The sequence below is a fragment of the Barbatula barbatula genome, assembly GCF_947034865.1.
Source record: "Barbatula barbatula genome assembly, chromosome: 15".
Taxonomy (NCBI): domain Eukaryota; kingdom Metazoa; phylum Chordata; class Actinopteri; order Cypriniformes; family Nemacheilidae; genus Barbatula; species Barbatula barbatula.
In genome coordinates, this window is record NC_136778.1 from 11,691,929 (window position 1) to 11,714,595 (window position 22,667).

At 38.0% G+C, this 22,667-nt stretch overlaps 1 protein-coding gene across 2 annotated transcripts; it reads left to right on the forward strand.

The window, feature by feature from the left end:
* The first annotated feature begins 1,794 nt into the window (after positions 1–1,794).
* On the forward strand, positions 1,795–21,940 carry pdgfra (platelet-derived growth factor receptor, alpha polypeptide). Of its 2 annotated transcripts, none has more exons than XM_079475460.1 (29): positions 1,795–1,996; positions 4,393–4,471; positions 4,556–4,816; positions 5,723–5,968; positions 6,271–6,416; positions 6,809–6,971; positions 7,106–7,292; positions 7,667–7,782; positions 7,904–8,197; positions 8,283–8,549; positions 8,762–8,892; positions 9,196–9,364; positions 9,454–9,643; positions 9,795–9,910; positions 10,549–10,675; positions 10,848–11,041; positions 12,677–12,771; positions 12,932–13,064; positions 13,360–13,464; positions 13,647–13,757; positions 13,936–14,089; positions 15,270–15,430; positions 15,940–16,055; positions 16,744–16,866; positions 17,027–17,138; positions 17,359–17,458; positions 17,543–17,648; positions 18,619–18,857; positions 19,931–21,940. In XM_079475460.1, the coding sequence occupies exons 2-29, from the start codon at positions 4,414–4,416 to the stop codon at positions 20,073–20,075; spliced, it is 4,365 nt and encodes a 1,454-aa protein (XP_079331586.1). In that variant the 5' UTR covers positions 1,795–1,996; positions 4,393–4,413; the 3' UTR covers positions 20,076–21,940. The 2 variants fall into 2 exon arrangements, with proteins under 2 accessions (XP_079331586.1, XP_079331585.1); XM_079475459.1 differs by having other exon boundaries at positions 6,277–6,416.
* Positions 21,941–22,667: the final 727 nt, after the last annotated feature.

Here is a 22,667-nt window from a genome sequence, read left to right on the forward strand (position 1 = left end):
CATACCGGAAATTAAATCGGAGCCAAGGATTCCAATGACACCAAACACTTTGTTGTGCGACATCCGGTTTACGAGCACTGAGCCCAAACGCATTGGCCATCGCTATAGCGCCACCTATGGGCCGATTTGGCTGGTTCACTGTATCTGAGAAACCTGCACAGATACAACCAATTGACAAAGTCTCGAGTTTCTACGACTTACGGTTTGGGCTGGGCGACGCGTTTTAAGGCGGAAAAATAATAATAAAAAGAAGAAGAAGAAAAATCACTACAAAAACAAAAGGTTTTCAGCCCTTCGGGCTCGAAACCCTAATAAACAAATATAAAGTTGGTGCTTTTTTAAGTGATCAGTGACCAAACACAGAACGCAAGGGTGAACACTTACGGGATGCGAAGGACTTTCTCTACTACAGTCACTAACTGTATGAATCTTGATTATCACGGAAGTCTACTTTATATGCCCCAATATAAATCTATGCCAAAAAGTCGAATAAGAGCTGCGTAATGCACGTTCGCTCAATTCAGTGCGTTTCAATTGTACCAAGGTACCCGCGTTGTTTGAAGGCATCGACCAGCTTTAGTCTCAGAGATTAAAGTCCTTTGTTTTCCGAACAAGGAACTCCGTTCTTTTGAGCGGTCGAGCGGCACGAACATGTGGAAATAATTGTGCTGAGCAACTGGAGATGCGTGTTTCTCTGCGAGGGTGCTGCAAGGCGGGCTCCTTTGGATCTGCTGCAGGATGAACGGAGAGGGCTATATGGGGGCCAAGTCTGCCCCGGGGCTTCGCTTACCACATACCGGGTCAGTCATCTGCCCAAAAAACTGTGAATCACCGTGTGCAGGGACACGTTTAGACCTAATTCATAATGAGCCATTATATGCAGGCTGCTATTTCTTATAGAATGGCTGAAGAGAGGAGAGTTCTGATTTAAAGTGGAAAAATCACACTTTCATATTATCCACAAAATAAGCGCCCAACATTATGTATGTTTTATATGAAATACTTCGCAATGTCTACAATGTTATGTTTTATTAAAACACACAGAGAGAGGAAAGGGACCGCAAATGAAAAAAGAGTTTCTTATGTTAGAGCGCCCCCTGCGCAAATCTTGACGCGCGTCCTGCAAAGTTACTGCACGCCTGTCACACAATACACTTGAATTCAATCTTTTTATCTTTTAAAGATCAGGCATTAATCACGTTTTATGAATAAAGTTGTTTTATGGATAGTGAATATGAGAATTAAGATTATAAATTAAACAGAAACTTAAGAAATAAACGTTTTGCAGTGTATATGCAGAGCACATATAACTATGCATGAAAAGAAAAGCGAGAAATCTGGAGCACTCCTAGCCTACCTCCACCTAAATCATAGAGGGAAACCACCTTATAGCTAAACATGAAAAGCGTGAAAACAAAGTAATTTGAGTTGCTGATTGTAATCTGTGCATTTTCCTTTTTATAGCTTTGTATAGCCTACCTAGACCTGTATAAAAACACGTTTAATGGGTCACTTGACTTCATTGTCCCCACAAAAGATCCCTTTATTCAAAAAGGGCCCCTCTTACACTTACAAAAAACATATGGTGCTTTTCGCAACTTTTTTTCATGCACCTCCTTCAAAACTGCAGAGCACGGAGAAATCCGATTCCTCTCTGGATCTGCGGTGTGAAAACACGGACTCTTATTTTGAAATGGACGCCTGGGGCAGAGGGAGAGAGGAGGGGCAGTTTCCTGAGAGTTATTTACTTTGAGCCAGATGATTAGTTCTCTGGGAAGGATGGACTGTAGCATTGAATCAATTACAAGTTGCTATTGCAGAGGCGCATTTGTGTGAGCGGCCGTGGAGCAGGACGGAGGAGCGCAGCACAAGAGATAGGATTACTACTGCTTTACAACTAAGGACCCTTGGGGTGACTGGAGTATTTTACAAGAGCTTTGCCATTCAATTTTGGCTGTTCTTTTATCAAAAGGAAAAAACTAAAGGATTTAAAAAGGTATTGTATGAGTAAATTGGTTTAGTTAATTTAATTTGTTCCTTTTTTGTCTTCGTTTAGCAAAGCTCCTTGAGACGCTCTAAAACCTTTGAACCATTGAGTGTAATTGCAAACATTCAGGGTTAAAGAAACTCAAGGTTTAATTGAATTAACTTGTCTTTCATTTATATTTGGCCAGTTATCCAATTATTAAATTCGTTTTTTTTTCATTTGACTATTTCTGAGACATTTTTAAGTTCGACTCAAAATTACCTTACGTGGATTTCTAACATAAAATCTTTTTGCAACGCTCACAATACACAATTCGTTCTCGTGTTGGAAAAGGATTTTTCCCAATTTGTTTTTTTTGGCAACTTTGCATCAAGGATTACGTTTCCCCCCTTGGAACCCTAATTTCATCTGAAAAGTAAAAGCCCGGGTTGTGCTGGATTTTACTGCGGAGTCGCGCAGCTGGGGGTGTCTCATCCCGTCGAGTGGCATCTAATGGCAAACACATTTCAGACGGGATTCTGTTTTCCCTCAATATTTGAATGAGATGCTCACGGACCTTGCTGGAATACCACGGTGGATTATGTTGCAGGACGTGGTGTGATTGAAAAGCGTCGTTTTGGAGTTCGTGGAAAAACTTTTTGCAGCCTTCTCCGTTCGAGACAGAGTCAATTATGCGAATAGGGGCACGCTGAACCAACATTCTCAATGGGGAAAAGTTCTCGCACATCTGGATTAACTTAATGCACTTTAGGTACTGTGGACTCGTAAATCAAAAGCTGACGGACTGTTGCTCAAACGTCGGACTGCGCAACAAAGAAATCAGATTTACCAACAAATACTACTTTTTTTCATTTACATGGGTCTTGGATCTTTTTCTCTGCTGCGCCCATATGCTTCATCTCTCCATCTAACCTATCTATCTTTAGACCAATTTCTATTCCCGTGGAAATCGCATTTCACATATACGTTTGCTTGAAGAAAAAGTGTGTTGGAGGACACTCGTTCAGCTGTTGCCCGAAAGTGTCAAGCGCGCCCGATCGGTTGTGTTTGGCAGCCAGTTGCGCATTCGTTTGGGCGCCTGTGGAGTTGAGCGGAGAAGTTGCGCGCTCATTGGAACGAGTCGTCAAAAGACGGCGATAAGAACCTTTGGACATATTTTAAATTCTCATTTTTTAAATTGTGATAAATCTATACTAATAATAGATAAACTGCGAAACAAAAAAAGTCAGGCTGATTTACGCAACACCCCCCGGATTCACCAGGCATAATTACCCCGAGAGGTCTGAGATGAGCAAACGGGCTGTAAAAACAGATATTACGGCTTTTTTCACTAAGTTCGAACAACACTTTGAAGTAGACTGGTACCATTAAGCTTGCACATCTCTCTTGCAAGCCAACTCAGACATGCCCTAAAATAAGTTAAACTACATGTTGGCTATTTATCAGATGTCCCCACATATAATCGTAGCTAATCAGTAGGCTATAATTTGGCTTGGCATTCGCTGAGCTGACCACTTCAAGTTAAATGGGACGGACTGTCTGCTGGAGCGTTGATGGAACCCAGGGGTCCGGCGATCAGGCAGACAGAGATAAAACAAAGACGCGCGGAATGTCTGATAGAAACACGACAAGCGCTAACCAGTGACCTAACGAAGATTGTCCTGCGATCTTATTCAGACACAATAGGGTCAATATTCCGGCGTTTAAATATTTAAATAATTTAGCAGCGTTTTAACCAAAGGCATATTCAGCTTGGGTGTAGCCTATTCCGTCTATCAATTTGTTTTATATTTATCCAGACAAAAATAAGATAGACCTTTCCAAATAAATTTAAAATTGGTAAATAAACTGTAAAAAGTCTCTTTTAAGTAAATAAACTGGGTTACGGAAACGTTTAAAGCATTACAAATTCAAATAGTAATTACAACTAATAGCTTTAGTATTTCCCTTATTTAAAACTACAATAAAACTTGACTTTTGACTAAAAAAGTTATTGACTAATGCCTGCGGTGGTCTGTCTGCATCGGGAAAATTGTGTTTGGTCTCCCCCTAGTGGTAACAAAAAAACTAAACCAAATAATCCAAGCTGTCCCCTGACAAAGATGCTGGCGTCAGTACTGATTGAACAGCGTCCACCGTCTTTAAAGATCTTTAGCAGTCTTAGCGCCGATTTTTTCCAAAACGTTTTGCTGCCAATGATTTTATAGTCTCTTCAGACTACCTGAGATTTACTGAACTGGGGTTCATTTTTTAAACGGATTACTAGCCTATCTACAGATCAAAACCATTAAACATGGAACTGACAGAAAATTGCCTGTAACAGTTTTTCCGTTTCAGAAAATGACTGACTTGTCCTTCATTTCATGTCATATAGCCTAATAATGAAATGTTTTTTGCCCTCATAGCTGAGCACGATTCAAGGGACCATGGGAATTCTAGAGACACATCTCGTTCTTGGGATTGTCTTACTAGGAGTATTCACAGGTATGTGATTATTGTGCAGAAACAAAGAACCTTTTTATTTTATTTAATTGATTATTTAATAAAGCGTGTTGTATTTTACTTTAGATGTTTCAAAAGCATGGCTGACTTTGAATTCAGATGAAACAGAATTCATACTGAAACCTCAATCTGAATTCAACATCACTTGCACTGGAGATAAAACGGTTACTTGGGCTGAGCCATTACCGGATAATGTAAAGTTGCACTCCGGAATATATCACAGCACTCTGGTGATCACTCACGCTTCGGTCGATAACACACGTTACTATACCTGCTTATATGAGGATCAACATGAAAACCCTCTGGAAATCTACATTTTTGTTCTAGGTAAATTTTTACTTTGACAATGGAATGTTAATAGAGTTCCTGTAGCTTGCAAGGGTCATGGGTTTGAATCTTAGGAAACACATCTTTCTGAAAAAAGACAGTATAACCATCAAATACATTTTTATGGATTTGTTATGTATGATGGGAATTATATCTATTGCAATGGAAACTGTAATGGTCTCGTTAGATCTTTACACTGTAAAAATGGTTTGCAATAGTTTCATTGTAATTTTTTAAGGAATAGTTCATTTTCAAATGGAAAAATCTGTCATTATATACACCCCCTTTTGTCGTTTTAAACCTGCATAGATTTCTTTCTTCTGCAGAACACAATAAGATGATGTTTTGAGAAATGTTGTAGACAACAGAAATGTAACAGAAAACTCTTGGTCCTCATTGACTTGCATTACTTTTGTGGCCATACAATAGAAGTCACTGGGGACCAAGGGATTTTGGTTACCAACATTTTCAAAATATTTCCTTTTGTGTTTTGCATAAGAAAGAAAATCACACAGGTTTAAACTGGGTAAATGATAACAGACTTTTAATTTTGAAGTTGAACTATTCCTTTAAGTTGAACCAACTTGCAGGTTCTGATTTTGTTCATTCATCTTAAATTATTTTTTATAGTGTAATTGGTTTAGTTCTATGGTGGGATGTTATCTGGCAGATTAAAACTGCATCAAGATATTTTATAACAGTTTATTTTAAATAGCTGTAAACATTTTACAATGGTTCCTAATGTTACCTGTAATGGAAATCGGTAGAATTTGTATTTTATTGAGTACATTAAATATATAGCATAAATGGACTGTGCGTCACTTTCTATAGCATGCCATGTAAATGCAATAGAGAGGCAACAGAAAATGTGCTTAAAAAATACTTTTGTCCTGCTTCTCTCCAAAGATCCTGAGGTGGCATTTGTTTCCTCCGTTGAGGCGGAAGATATGGATGGTATTATCCCCTGTCGCGCTACAAATCCACATTCTCACGTGATTCTCAGAAACCTGCAGAACGGTGATGAGGTTTCTGCTATGTATGACCCCAGATTGGGTTTTTTCAGCATTTTGGCACCAGGTCCCTACGCCTGTGAGACGAGAGTCAATGGGAAAGCCGTGCAGAGCATCGTTTATAATGTGCCAGAAGAGACCAGTAAGCAATCTAAGCATACGATCATTAAACTGATAGGTCACCTGCATGTTAATTTGCATGTTAAGGCTGTTCAACCTGTAATGTGGATTGTTTTTCACCAACTGTCAGATCGAAATATAAGCATTCGATTTCATCAAATGCAAAACATCATACTTAGAAAGACAGAGGATAAATATAGTTTTAGTACAGACATAAACAGGAAAACGTTGGCATTGCAAATATTAGTTTGTTTTCAATTGAATTCAGATCTGTGACTTTAATTGCAACACTGTTTATTTTTTGAATGATTTTGTTGGATGAAGATGAAGATGAAGATGAACAGCAGGATTTTAGCATTCACTTGAGGGCCAATATGGAGGTTTTTACAGAGGGAGATGCTTTTAACCTCACCTGTGAGACTCCACCTGGAGAGGCTTTCCACCAACAGTGGCTGCATCCACTTGAACAGGCGAGTCTTTATTTTTCCTTTTTATTTATTTATTTTGATACTGCATTAAATGCTGTAAAAACATTAGCTTTCGAAGTAAAGAAAGCTCAAAGGAAAGGAGTGACACTAATTTACTGTGTATTTGACCTGTGACAAACATGTCCTTTGAGCGTTCAAGACAGATGGTTGTTTCTCACCACTGCGATCTTGTGAAGGCACATGTGTGTTTGGACAAAAATTGTTTGTTGGACTTTTACATTTAAGCAGTTGGTTAATACGTGTATCAAAAGCAACTCACAGTCTATTCAAGCTATGTATTTTTTCAGCATGTGTTTTTAAGGGATTTCATATCCAAAGTGTTTCTATATCTAACACAGCTTTTTATTACTCTCTCCATCTCGCTCTCCATTCAGGCCAAAGATGCAGTTAGTATGAAGTTTGTTTTCCCAGACAAAGTCCAGTATATCCTCAATATCCCGAAAGCCTCTGTGGCAGACAGTGGACTCTATGAGTGCACTGTTACAAACCAATTCACTGAACAAACCAAGTCTGTCAATTTGGGTGTCACAGTCCACGGTATGTGCCTCAACCTTACACACTTCTGCTTTAACCATTAAAACCAGTGAAAGAAAAAAACTGATAACGAAATGAACAGATGTGGTAGACAATCAATCAATGTTTTACGTTCTTTTCTTGATTTTTCTCTTCAGATAGCTTATTTGTGGAAGTTATATCCAATGGCATTGGGCCACTAGAGACTGCCTCGCTTCTGGATGAAAAAGAGTTCACTATTTACATTGACTCTGACCCCGAGCCAAAGGTAATGTGGTTCAAAGATGGGCATCCGTTGGATAACAGATACATCACCTCAAAGACTACACATCTGAATGGCCTCAGGTAGAAGTTTACAGCATTGTTGCTAATGTTTATGGACATAGCACATTCAAATGACATAAAACAATCTTACATTTTTTTCTTACTTCTCTTATGAAAGCAAACCAAAATGTCGGAATCTATGGAAAATCTAAGGCAGTTTATTAATATTACATTTCCATATTATTTTAATAAGTACTTATATTTTCAATATATGCAAAGTGGCAATTCCTTATGAATTATTCAATACATATAATGTATAATGAACAATGCACATTATTTATTATTCTTTTTTAAATGATTACACAATTTTATATATTGACAGTTAATATAAGAAATATAAGAGAATATATTTTCTTTGTTTTCCGTTTTTGCTGATCTGTCCCTTTGTCACCAAGGTATGAGAACATTCTGGTTCTCCGCCATCCAACAGAGGAAGACAGTGGCATTTATGAAATCGTTGCGTCTATTGGCTCCAAGACTTCAAATTTTTCATTCAAATTGTTGGTAGAAGGTTAGTTCAAGGCTGCAATATTTTATAAACTCATATCTAAAACAATAGGATATACAGTATCAAAATGGACATGCTCATGTAAAGTCATATTGGTAATGTACACATCATTGTTTTTTTTCAGATGTAACTCCAGTGTTACCACAGTCTCTTCTCGCTCCTGTAATGTGGCCCCGGAGAGATACCATGGAGGTGTCTCTCCACTCCACCTTCCGACTTACGTGTCGAGGTCAGGCGAAGCTCACCTGGCAAAGCCCCATTGAACTTCACGATGAGACACATACTGAAAAGAAAGGACTCTATATCTCCACATTGTCTGTTGAAAACGCGACAGCCGGCCACACTGGAGAGTACTCTTGCTCTTACAACACCACTGACACGGAGGGAGACAAGAGTACCATCTACATTTATGTGCCAGGTAATGAAGTGATCTTCAAAAGAGTTTTGGCCATTTTACATCTTAATGTGTACTGACCACTTCGCTTCGGTCCGATAACATGCAGATCCAAATACACCGTTTGTCCCAACCATCAACTTTTATGATCTCCACGTCATGTCGATTCACGACGAAATGGAAATCCCTTGCCTTGTGACCGATCCCAGCACCAGCGTCTTTCTGGTTCACCAAGAGACTGGTCAAGTCCTGTCCAGTGTCTATGACAGCAAGAGAGGATTTGTTGGCCTCTTCAGTGCCGGGACGTATGCCTGCAGGGCTCTCATCAATGGACAGGAGCATGACAGTATAGAGTACATTGTTCATGGTTGGGCAGGTGAGATTCGATTCCCATGGAACACACATACAAATTATAAAGAAGTGCTTTTTATGCATTCCATCACTACAATGTAAATAGAATATATTATCAATACATTCACATGACCCCAGCCATCACATATTGCACAAACCATCTGCATATACTTTGAGTTAGAGATTTTAATAGCTGGAGGCAGGAACGAGTGTTCACTTCTTATTATGTTCTCTCAGTGGGCCCTGAGCTGAGGGTTGAGCTGAAGGCAGAGAAGAAAGCTCTGCTGGTGGGTGAAACCATCACCGTCGATTGTGTAGCCAGAGGCAGTGAGATGTTGGAGGACCACTGGAAGTACCCTGGAAAACTGGTGAGTTAGATAGCTCAAAAAATAAATTTTCTAAGATAAAATTTTTGTTCATTGGATTATACGGACCAATTCTGGAGGGAAAAGAAGATATTTTGAAAAATGTTGGTAACTGAACAATGGTGGTACCCATTCACTTCTATTGTATGGAATAGTCAATGGATAGCACCGACATTCGGTTACCGACATTCTTCAAAATATCTTCTTTTGTGTTCTGCAGAAAAAGTGTTTCACAGGTTTGAAATGACAAGAGGGTGAATAAAGGATGCATTTTGGCTGAACTATCCCTTTCTTATTCTTCCTTAGGCGGATCGTGGGTCAAAGACAGTGAAGGAGAATAGGAAAGATCTTGAGATCCACTATACACTGACCCTGACTAACGCCTCAGTTAAGGACAGTGGAGTCTATGCCTGCTCCATCACTGACATTTCAAGCAATGACAGCCAAACCAAAGAGCTTACCATCACCGTCTATGGTACAGACACTGAATACTTCACAGAGTAATATGCATCCATTTCCGTGACTGATGTGTGAAGGCTAACCCTAATGGTTCTTTGGTTGCAGAGCGTGAGTTTGTCTTCATTGGTCCATCGTTTGGTCCAGTGCAGACCGTTATGCTGGATGAGGTGCCAGAGTTCAGGATTAGCATAAAGTCGTTACCCGCCCCCAAAGTGACATGGATAAAAGACGGCACCGTTCTGGGAAACGTCGCTGCGGAGATCAGCACCAGTCTTGTGAAAACCGGCGAGACCAGGTGACCGTGACTTTCCTCCTACCAAACTCTTCTGAATGTTGTGGCATAATTCAAAGTCGCTACCACTGGAATCTACAATCTCACCTTTCCTCTCACTGCATCAAAATCCTCTTCAATGTGTTTAGTTAAAACTTTTGTGTTGCATGTTCAGTTACCAGAGCGTGTTGACGTTGATTAGAGTCAGATCAGAAGACAGCGGGAACTACACTATCAAAGCGCAAACAGGCGACATGACAACCAGCCACAGTTTCTACCTTCAGGTTAAAGGTGAGACATACTTCTTCCCCTGCAGGCTGACTCGGATATTTGCTTGTTTACGTTCATTTGCATGTGTTGGCTTTGCCTCTGCTTGCTTGCCGTCTGTTTGTCTTGGTGCATCTCTACATCTTCTATCATCACTCTTTTACGTACATTTGTTTATGTTTTTCTTGGTGTCAACTGGAGGATCTTTTTTGAACATTTTGTAGTTACATGCGAGATGCATTTTCACACATGGGGTATTGTACAAAACAAGTTTGAAGTAAGGCAAAAAAAATAAAGATGTCAAAATGTACCAGTATTGAAAATATCAATCATATTATAAATAATGATTATAATAGTTTGAATTCTACATATTTGATAATATTGTAAACACGTTTTTGCCTTAAGAGTTGCAATGGTTTCTATTTTATTTACCTTAGAAAGTCCAATTTAATGTTTTACTATCCTTTTCTCTTCAGTGTTTTATATTTAGCCATTTGAACTTCATAGACGCAGTGTTGATAAATACAGTTATATGATATAAAGTATTTATCTTATACATTAAGTCACCAAGCAATAAAACATGAAATGTATTCTTCATTTTTAAAAAGTAAAATCGGTGTATTTCATATTTGTGATTAATGTTTTTCTGTTTCCTCTTAAAGTTGCCCCTGTGATTCTGGACCTGATGGATATCCACCATGGCTCAGCTGCAGGTCAGGCTGTGCTGTGTACTGCCCGGGGTTCACCCGTCCCTGAAGTCGACTGGTTGATCTGCAAAAACATTAAACAGTAAGCAGATTTCCATCTTGTTCTGCATATCTGTCTTTCTAATATCTCTTACTAACTTTCTTTTTCTGTGAAAGCAGTCCCAAATATTGTAGAGGACACAAGCAGTTTAAATGTCAAGTCAAACTAATGATATCACAATCTCACTATTCTAACCTCTGTAATAACCCAACAGCTGTGCCAACGATTCCTCCCAATGGTTCCCACTTCAGAACAACTCCACAGACATCAAGGTGGAATTGAAAATAGATAACAACAACATTGCCAGTCAGGTCATCTTCGGCCATCTCGAAAGCACTATTGCCGTGCGCTGTCTTGCCAGGAATGACATGGGCGTCGTTGCACGGGAAGTGAAGCTGGTGTCAAATGGTAAGACCCCTGCTTTAACCTCAAATAATGGATTTTGTAAACAAGTCAGTTTAGGACATTCATTCACATCTTTTAGTCTCACCGTGTTCCCTGAGTTGACAGTGTAAACAAAGGCAGGAGCTGATTTGAAACTCATTTGAATCACAGGTGTACAGTTTATTTAAGGATGAATTTTGAGCCCTACGGAAGGTCTGCTTTGAGGTTATGTTTTGATTGTTGACTTCCCCATTAGCAGGACAGGGAAGGCTACAGATTACAAAATACATTATTTCAAAAGTAATCTGTAACGTATTTCGTTTTTGTAACATTTTGTCATTCAAGGCTAAAATGCACTTCAAGACTTTAGCAGAGAATCTGTCCAGATTTTCAGTCTGGATTTGTTGCAGAAAGTGTGTGCCAGACTGCAGATTTGATCAGTTAGTGTGTTTATAGCTAAAACTTTCGAAAGGTCTGCAATTGTATGATGTCTATTTAAAAAAAATCTGTTCAGATTTTAAAAGTCTTGTAGTGTATTCCAGCCATTAATCGAAATACTTTAGAATACTTTGGAATACTAATAAGGTACGTAAAACAAAAGGATCACCAAACACAGGACTTGTCTTTCCTCTGCTTCTTTTAAACAACATCAGTTTTCCCTCATTGGACATTATATTCCACAATTCTAAGAAAATAATTCAGAATTATGAGTTATAAACTTCCAATTGTGAGAAAAAGTCAGTAATTACCTAAAAACATTCTTAAACAAGAAACTCACAAACAACTATCACACTTATTCAGGACAGGACTAAATAATAGTATATGTAGTGTCTATCAACTTTGCATTTTCAGCAAAGGGTATGAATCCTTCTGAGCATATCTGTAGTTTATTCAGAGAATCACAGATTACTGTTTACATGAATTGGCTGTTACAGTTTATTCTAATGTTTAAATGAATTAAAAATTCCAAGTAATCCCTTTGTTAAAAGTTACTTTAATGAAATACAGTTTCTCAAATCTTGTATTTTAAATTCGTAACCAAGTTACATGTGTTTTGTTACTCCCCAGCCCTGCCTGTTAGCTAGTGTCAGGAACAGTCAGAAACGTATGCCTTTCTCTGTATTGTGATTTGTGTGCTTGTAGTGCTTTACACACATTACATCTAACTTTAACATCAGTCCTTACATCTGTTAGTCTCATTTTGCAAACCACTCGTTTTTGCCAGTCTAGTTTTTCTGAAATAGATTCCACAGGTGTGCCGTCCAGTGCGTTTAGAAACAAATCCATATGTGTTTACCTTAGTTTCTGTTGGCAGGGTTTGACTTAAAACATAATGAATTGCTCACACTGGGAAATTGATTAATAAGGCATATGAGAGTGATGTGTCAAACGTGCTGTACAAAACCTAGACAGTTATTATGATTTATGTGAAACATTTCAAACCAAACAAATCGGACTGTGAAGTCATTAAACCTTTTAACGTGACCTCATTATATAAATACACATAGGTTGGCTAGTAAAGCAACCTGATATACATACTATAGGGAAAGAGCTTTTTTGTGGAATCTTTCATTATAGAAGACTAGACACATGTTATGTTGTATCATAATGTTCATCTTCCACCCTCCTACTCCTCACTGCTGCTCATGGTGTGTTCAGGTCCACATTCGGAGCTTACTGTGGCCGCTGCGGTTCTGGTGCTCCTGGTCATTGTCATCATCTCACTCATTGTGCTGGTCATTATCTGGAAACAGGTACTTATTCCTTCATCCATCCATCCATCCATCCATCCATCCATTTACTCACTCACTCACTCACTCACTCACTCACTCACTCACTCACTCACTCACTCACTCACTCACTCACTCACTCACTCACTCACTCACTCACAATAACTCTCTTTATGCTTTACAGAAACCACGTTATGAGATCAGATGGCGGGTCATCGAGTCCGTCAGCCCCGACGGTCACGAGTACATCTATGTCGATCCCATGCAGCTTCCCTACGACTCCCGTTGGGAGTTTCCCCGGGATGGGCTTGTTCTCGGTGAGTCAGCCTGTCATGTGAAAGTGACACTGCATTGTGGTCTTGTTGTGGGCCATTCCTAATCAGACATCACAACCTACTGTGCAGATTGTATTTGTGTAAGCGTTTTCTGGGGTAACTGTATAGCGTTTGATCTTTTTTCACTCAAACACTAAAAGTCTTGCACTAACAGGAAACCACTTGCGGTGATACTGAAAGTTACTGAAAGCACTTTGTGTTTGCATAATCTCTTACGCTTTTCTGTGGTCCTCTGGTTGCATGCAAATGAGTTTGCGTCTGTGTGTTTGCATTGCAGGTCGTGTCCTCGGCTCAGGAGCATTTGGAAAGGTGGTGGAAGGCACCGCTTATGGACTGAGTCGTTCTCAACCTGTAATGAAAGTGGCTGTGAAAATGCTAAAACGTGAGTTGAAACCAGTTTAAATTAGTTTTAACAAGTAGTTTTGGTTTTAAGATATATAACAGGCTATTATTCACAAGCAAGCATGATCGAGGAAAAGCAAAAAAGCTAATTTAGTTTTCACTAAATTCACTAAATGGATAATTCATTACTTGGTTAATTTTATTGGTTCTCTGCTTTCTCAGCAACGGCCCGCACTAGTGAGAAACAGGCGTTGATGTCAGAGCTGAAAATCATGACCCATCTGGGCCCTCACCTTAACATTGTCAACCTGCTGGGAGCATGCACCAAATCAGGTGAAAATACACACAAACACTGAGACTCTATAGGGTGGTGTCTTTTTGGTTTGTGGTTTTTTATTGTGTGGTTTTTAATAGGAGGAGTGATGTAATGTTAAACTCCTGCTTTAAGATTTTTTACAAGTCTCTGATGAGACTCTTCATCTTATGGCCGTTCTTGTTTTCAATATTTCAGGACCAATCTACATTATCACGGAGTATTGTTTCTACGGAGACCTGGTGAACTACCTTCATAAGAACAGGGATGGGTTTCTCAGCGGCAACACAGAAAAGGGCAAAAAAGATCTAGACATCTTTGGCATCAACCCAGCCGACGAGAGCAGCAGGAGGTCAGCAAATACACAGAATAACAAACTACTGCACAGCATCATACAAACAGCATGTTTGTAAATATTTTCAGTAACATGAGCAACCTTCTCAAACACTCTGAAGCCAATTTTCATTTTGCAAATTCACCAAAGAGTTTAAATTCTGTCATAATTTACTCACCTTCCAGTTGTTCCAAATCTGTATAAATGTCTTAGTTCTGATGATAAAAAAATAAGACATTTTGAAGAATGTAGGACAGCAAACAGTTCTGGGGCACTTTTGACTTCCATTGTCATTTTTCCTACTATGGTAGTCAATGGGTTCCAAGAACTGTTTGGTTTCAAGCATTCGTCCAAATATCTTTCTTTGTGTTCAACCAAACAAAGAAATGTATACAGGTTTGGAACAGTAACTCAAGACAGTATTTTCATTTATGTGTGCACTATCCCTTTAAATCAACCCAGCACATCACAATATTAATTTAATATTTTACTAGTTGTGTTACTAGTAAAATATTACTAGTTACTAGTTGAGTAATTATTGATTTCTGTGTTCAGTGTTTTTAAGATTCCATATAAATTAAAAATCCACTTCTGTTTATTTACTCACCCTCAGGTCATGCAAGATGTGGGTGATTATATTTTCATTTTGCTGAAAACATGTTGATTTATAAAATGCAAGTTACAAAAGCAGATATATCTGCAACACAAACAACACAATATCTATGACATATTGAGATCTTATCAAATAAATTTATCAGGCTGTAGAAGAAACTAAACATCATTTACACCCTTATAAAATGTAATCCATAGTCTCAGAATGGTCCTGAATCACCAGGGTCTTACGAAAGAAAGAATGTCACCTACAATACATCTTGGATGCCCTGAAGATGAGTTAAATACATAATATGGAATATTATAGGATATTAAATTAGGTCCCCACAAACCTATTACATAAGTTAACTTGCATCTAAGTCACTTATAGCCTACTCACATTGTACTCTAAAGTAATACCACAATAGATCTTTATGATGACGTACTATGAAATGAAATCATGATTTTAAGCATAGCCGAAATGACAGATAGGACAGGAGAGTTTTCCTTTGAGAGTAATGTCACACATGCATTACACGGTCTTAGTCATGATGCTCTCCCCTGGGGGTCATTGTTTCTTCATGTGTGTGTTTATGTGTGTGTGCAGCTATGTCATCCTGTCGTTCGAGGGGAAAGGTGATTATATGGACATGAAGCAGGCTGACACAATGCAATACGTCCCCATGCTGGAAATGAGCGAAGCCTCGAAATACTCGTCCATCCAGAGATCTGATTATGACCATCCGCCCTCTCAAAGACAGTTCGATGGTAAACGAAATGACAAACATTGTTTTCCCTGTTCTGTTTTATCATTCTTGGAGGTGTAGTTTACCAAATATTGAAGTAATTATGTCATTAGTTGCACACCGTCATGTCCTCACACAAACCTATTGCATGGCTTCATGAGAAACAGCTCGCAGTTGTAGGAATGTTTTTTCATGTACCTATTTTTTGTCAGTTTTAGAGCACTACATAAAAGGTTATGGTCACTAGATATAAAAATGTGTTTACTGCACCTTTGGTTTGGCCTTCAGTGGTCTGGTTTGGCTTGACTGGTAGTTTTAAAACACACATACATACACTTAGATGTTTTGCTTGCAGAGTGGTCCACCCATTTGACTGCATTCTGAGCACCCTACAATTATAGAGGGTAATTGTAGTATAGACTTCTTAATGCATATCTACCTACCATTGCTGAGACTTCAAATCCATATGCAACAATCGATTTCTATGGATGAGAAACATACTCAGATTTTGTGCTTGTGTGTGAACAACAGAGAATGAAGTGGAGAACCTGCTCTCAGATGACACCAATGAAGGTCTGTCAACGTTGGATCTTCTCAGTTTCACCTATCAGGTGGCTCGAGGGATGGAGTTCTTGGCCTCTAAGAATGTAAGTTTAAGCCCGTCTGTCTCTCTCTCTAAATGTAATTGCAGGATTAGCATCCATCAAGTTCGTAAACATTCCCTTCATAACACTTTGATCTCGCCCATACATGAAGTTCTGCATCATCTGTCCAGACATAACATTTAGATAGCTTTAAAGCTCCTGGGTGATTCTGGATGTCCTTGCAGAGTAGGTGATCTAATGACGGGTTCTGTGTTTGAGAAAATGGTCGCCTAGGTCTTGTGGCTGTACAGTTTAAACATAAAAGATTGAGAGCTATATTGAGATTGAGAGAACTTCCTTGGTTTCGTGTAGGCTGAACACTTTCAGGAGAAAAGCCAAGCAGTTAAAAAAATTAAGATAATGTTATTACAATGGTGCTACAGTGTTATTACAATGTTGTTACATGAGAAAACAGCAGGAATTTATTACAATGTTATGTTTAGACCATAGTAACAGAGGGTTTACCGAATTTCATTTCACAGAGATGGGTTTTTTTGGCCACCGCTGAAGAAAGAGTGGGAAAGAAGGGAATATAGCATGAAAACATGGTTTCAATGAGGAAAAATAGTTACAGGATAATACGTTTGACCACTTCAAATAGAACTAAAGTTATTTTAATATCATCTAAAACAGAAATTAACCTCTCTGTAACACACTCTCAATCTCTTTATTCTGTCTCTCTTTCTTACAGTGTGTGCACAGAGACTTGGCTGCACGCAATGTCCTGCTGTCTCAAGGCAAGATAGTGAAGATATGTGACTTTGGGCTGGCCAGAGACATCATGCATGACAACAATTATGTCTCCAAAGGAAGTGTAAGTGCCGTCTCTTATAATGTGTGTGATGGAATTTAAATAGAGTCCACTTTTTATCATGAGTAGTCTGTTAAAAAGGATTTGAGGCTCTGTGTGAGTATACATAATAATAAATAATTGTAATACCAATAATGCGCTTAATAATACTCCACATTCACAGACCTTCCTTCCAGTGAAGTGGATGGCTCCGGAGAGTATTTTTGATAACATGTACACTACATTGAGTGACGTCTGGTCTTACGGCATCTTATTGTGGGAGATCTTTTCTCTTGGTATGTTTCATTTCACTGTAAATGTATTTTGTTTTTGTTTTGAAGAATTTTTGTTTTGTACTCTTTTCATTTTTCATCTTATTTTATTATTTATAATAAAGTTTTATTAGGCACAAAAATGATAAATTTATTAATTACATTTATAGATTTATTTCATTTTATTATTTATAATACATAAATGTATATTATTATGCTCAATACATTTGCCTTGCTGCTGTAGGTGGGACTCCTTATCCTGGTATGGTTGTGGATTCCAGCTTCTACAACAAGATCAAGAGCGGATACCGAATGACAAAACCTGAACACGCTTCTGATCATGTGTACGCTCAAACTTACCTTAAAATTGCTTTTTGGATGTGTTGGGTTGTCGATGTCTGACTGATGTGTGGTTACATTTTTTTTAGCTTTGAGCTTATGATGAAATGCTGGAACAGTGAACCAGAGAAGAGACCGTCCTTCCACGGCCTGAGTGAGACAGTGGCCTCCCTGCTGCCCTCTGGATATAAGAGGGTAAAGACATTTTAACTTATTTTAGTTTCGGCTCTTTCTGTTTACTAATTTTAATATCTTCTGTTGGTCTTTTTTCGTGGTTTGTAGATTTTGTTTGGTAATTGATTTGAAACCCTTCTAAATAAAAACCTTGACTTTAAGTCATAGTTTACAAATTGCGATCATGTAAACAAATTATGTTCGTAAAACATTTAGATATTTGTGTGACAATGATTCTTAGCAATTTCTCCTTCAATCGTGGTTTCGTTTCCAAGACTTTCTTCTGATTTCTTTTGATCAAGGTATACCGAAAGGAGCCTTAAGGGTAGAGACACCTATAAATGCAAAATAAATTTGAGTAGAAGATTCCATCTTGTTTTTCCTGTCCTCCTTCGCTCTTGCTCTTCTTCTGTGCCATAATGAATGGGCCCAATGGAAATGGCTTCCCACTTCCTTTAGCTTAAATGCAGTGTGTCACTGTGGGCTTTGAGGCCTCGTCTACGTGTACGTCTTCACTGCCAACACTGCCAGACCGCTAAGAGAGCTTAGCGCACCGGGGTTCCAGCTGGCTAACTCCCCGGCAAAAGCAAAACCCAGCAGTGCTAATGACCTGTAGCTTACAGTTAACGTCCGCCAGCTAGCCGTAATTGCTCTATTAAACAGACACCGCACATGCTACTTCAAAAAACTGTTTCCCTGAGACACATGGCACAGGCCATAACTAGCTCTAGTTATAGCACCTTAGGCAGGGGTGTGGTAGGAAATGCGGTTCTTAATGTGCCTCCAAAGCCTCAAGTAACAGAGCGTTTTGCAGCAATGGGGCAGAACTTCGGGGTGAGCTGTGTTTATGATCACCTAGGATGAAACCAAAGTGCAACCACCAGAAGTGATTAAACCTCAATGATGCACTGTAAGAGACACCGTGGAACGTATATGCCACGCGTAATGCTTTAGCTGATCTTTTTGTGTTGTGATTTTTATTGGTATGCAGAGCTATGAACGTGTGAATTGTGACTTCCTGAAGAGCGATCATCCTGCAGTGACCCGAGTGCAATGCGTCGACAATGATGATGAGTACATGGGTGCTCTCTACAAAAACCAGGGCAAACTAAAACATCGCGAGAGTGGTTTCGATGAACAGAGGCTCAGTTCTGACAGCGGTTACATTATTCCTTTGCCAGACCTTGAACCGTTGTCAGACGAAGAATATGGCAAGAGGAATCGACACAGGTATATTCCAGTTAATAGTGTGTATATTAATCAAATGTTTCAATATTCCAGTATTTTCCAAGTTGTGTCTTAACCAGACATCATTTGTGATGAGTAATATGACTATACACCAGTGGTCTCCAGTCTCACGTGAAGCCTTAATTTTATTTTTCATAATTAACATCAGGAGCAATGTTCATATTTTATACAACATTAATTAAATTATTATTGAATATATGAAATGTGAAATGTGATTTACAGAAAACTATAAATGTAAAAATGATTATCAATTCAAAGGATTGATTTTTTTAGGATTGATATTTTAACATGACTTTTAACCATCATTATATAATAAAGGAAAGTAAAACAAATGTTTAAAAAATGCTTGGACAAGGAGAACCCTAAGGTTCGAAAAACAAGGTTTGAATAACATAATGCAATCACGAGAGTTAATATATTAACTCTTTATTATATACCAGTAATATTGTGAATATATATTAATGGATATGAAATATTATTACATATTTTGTATTTTTACCCGCCTGTTATGAGTGAATCTTAGCAGTGATTTAATGTTTGGGGTTATATTGACCCTATAAAGGCTGTAATTATGATAAAAAAGGACAAAACATAAAATTTTATTTTATTTTATCTATACATACTGTTATTTATTTGTACATTTGATTGATGAGTTCTCTAAATTGAGTTTATGCAGAAACCACAAAAAGCTGTTGATTCTCAAAGATGCCTCAAATTTCTTCATAAACAAAAAAAACCTTAGTTCCAGGAGGCATCAGAAAAGAATGCACAAAATAAACTGAAATATATTATTTCTAATAAATAACAACTCATATAATTGTATGAATGAATTTTCTTGCTGAATATTAATAATGGAAAACGTAACTATAATTTCCATATATTTATGTTATTATCATAAATGTTTTGTCTTGCTGACTATTTATGAGACTCAAGGCTTAAAAATACAATCAGATTACTTTTCAGAAGATGTCAAAGTTGCTTTGGCAACATAAAACCAGGATTTTTTATAATAAGTTTGTAGTTTTTGCATCACTGAATTCTGAATCTTTCTGTAGCTCACAGACATCAGAGGAAAGTGCCATTGAGACGGGCTCCAGCAGCTCGATGACCAAGCGTGAGGGAGAGACCCTGGAGGACATCACCTTGCTGGATGAGATGTGCTTGGACTCAGGAGACCTGGTAGAGGACAGTTTCCTGTAAGAGAAAGATGTAAAGAGAGCTATACCTCCACAGACAGTTGCGTTTTCCAGGAGCCTCCAAGTCAACTGATATTTCAATGCATTCGTCCCTTTATTTTCCTTCACCTCACTGTCTTGGAGCCTTCAGGAAAAAACGTTGCTGTGTGAATGTCATTGAGCTTTTTGTTTTTTGGATTACACACCGCCCTCTAGAGGTCTGGAGGACTGAGCAGTGTATGCAAGAGTATAGGAGCACTCTTGATGGGGACTCTAATGAAGCTAAACGACCAACGAGGAGGGAAAGTGGAGGATATATTTCTGTATGTTTGAAATATGTTTATGTGCGTGTGAGTGGTTTGTATGGAACTTTGTTGTGACGGGCATTCAGATCAGCAATTAGCAGATCAAATACGTGAGTGGGTCAACTTCTTCCTCCCATCTGAGCTACAAAAGAACCACTACTTACATTTACTACAGACAGATCTCGCGGGGCTGGACAACTGGGAAAAACACGATCCATGTTTGGTTTTTCTTTCCTCGCTATCACAGTTTTGCAGGATATGCAAATAGTTTTAATGTATGATCGGTTCATGTATGGTCAATGTCTGTGTGTGACAGTGTGAATTTTATTTTTTTACTCTTTAGATATGTATATATTATTTGTGAATTTTGGGTTGGGTAGGAAGAAATTTCGTAAACATAAATGAAGTAAATGGCAGGTGTGTGCTGACTTGCAAGTCATTTTTGTGACTGCAACCTTTGCAAGATGTTATTTATGTCATCGTTTAAGGCCAAAGGTTTTACCTAACTGTCCATACGGTAGATGAACCAGAGCTTTCTGTTTTCATAACGTATGTGTCAGTCTGGTTTTCTAAGCTATGCTAATGTTACAATCTTACATTTGTACAGTGTGCAGCAATATGTTATCCTGTGAAAATGACTCTAGCAAGAGCTCTTATGATTCATTACAACATTATGAAGTCACCATCCTTAATACAATGACTAGAATAAGCTGGAATGGATATCTTTGTTGTATAATTTTGTTATCAATATCATTTGTTGACATTTTGTGAAGCGGCTTATCAACTGTTGTGTCATCTTTTGCGCTCTTATAGTTTTCAAAGCTTGTACCACAGAAATGATTTGAGATAACTAGAAGAAATTACTTTTTTTATATTCAGTGAAGTTTTCTGCAAACTAGTATACTAGACTATGCAAGTGCTTTTGGCTTATGTTTCCCCCCCCAGAGTCTGGGGCAGGTTTTACCTTCTTTTTGGATTTATAGGATTTATAGGCATTTACCCAGAGATAATCATGTCTTGGCAGGCTTTATCATTTATTGGCTTGTGAAGATCACCCCTAAAGCAAAACCACAATGAAAATCCTGTACCCTTGAAGCGTCTTGGACACAATATTTTTATTTTTTTAACGTTGATGTTATACATCAATGTTCATTGTAAATGTGTATCATTGTATATCATAAATTCAGCATATCACTGCCTTTAACCCGCCTCTCCTCAATCTTTACCCTCTGCTGTGCTATATTCCATGGGCACAATCATGAGGAGAAAAAAACTATTGCACTTTTTAATACTCTTTATTCTAAATATTTTAATCTAGCGTTTCTTTCTTCAGCTGTGTGTGGACATTCTACGTTTTGTCTGTGCTGAAAAGATGGTGTAAATTTAAAGAGACAGTAGATTGAATGTTTTTGGAAGAGATAAAAACAGGAGAGGTATGAAGTATATTCTTTGGTACAATATGTGTAATTCTAGGCAGTTATTCCCTTAACAGATGTTATCCTTTTGCTATGAAATGCATTATGACTATGTACATTAAGAAGATTTATATTTCAATAAATGAGATTTAATAATGTATCATGTGGTCAAGAATTGCTCTCTGTTTGTTTATACTTTCTATGTAAAATATCTATATTTTAAGAACAAGACATCTTAACACCATAATTTAAATTAGGCGGTGAAATGATTTAGATTTCATTGGTACTTTTTTAAGTAAATGATTAAAGGATGTAAGAAAAACAACGTGAATGACCATTTGAAACGGCAAAGAAATTTAAGATGCTTTTTTAAACGCAGGTAAGTAATGTTAGATGTTGAATGCATATGGTCTTTGTCAGTAGGTGGCACTGTTGTCCATTTAATTACTTGTTTAAGTGTACTTGTTACTGGCAGTAAGACACTGGAATTATTATAACGCATCATTTATTTTCAGAACTGTTTAGGGAGATGTGTATGAAATATAATCATATGTAAAGTCCTACTTTATTGTATATAGTATTTATTGTAGTTGTTTGGTGGTTTTAAACTAAAGTTAACTTAAAAAGAATAATATGTTGGGTGAATTCTTTCCTGCAGGTTACTGTTGACCAAAACATTTTTAAATGTCACAATGCCTGAGCAACACCAGTGGTATGTATCTTTGCAAAGACAAATGAACCTTCCCTGAAAAGTAGTCACTCTGGCAAAAAAATATTAAAGCCTGGTTTCACAGACCAGGTTTAAGGCTAGTCCCAGACTAAAATGAATGTTTGCCCTGTCTTAACTGAATGTCACTTGCCCAGAAATATCTTAAAACATATAAAATATCTCAAAAC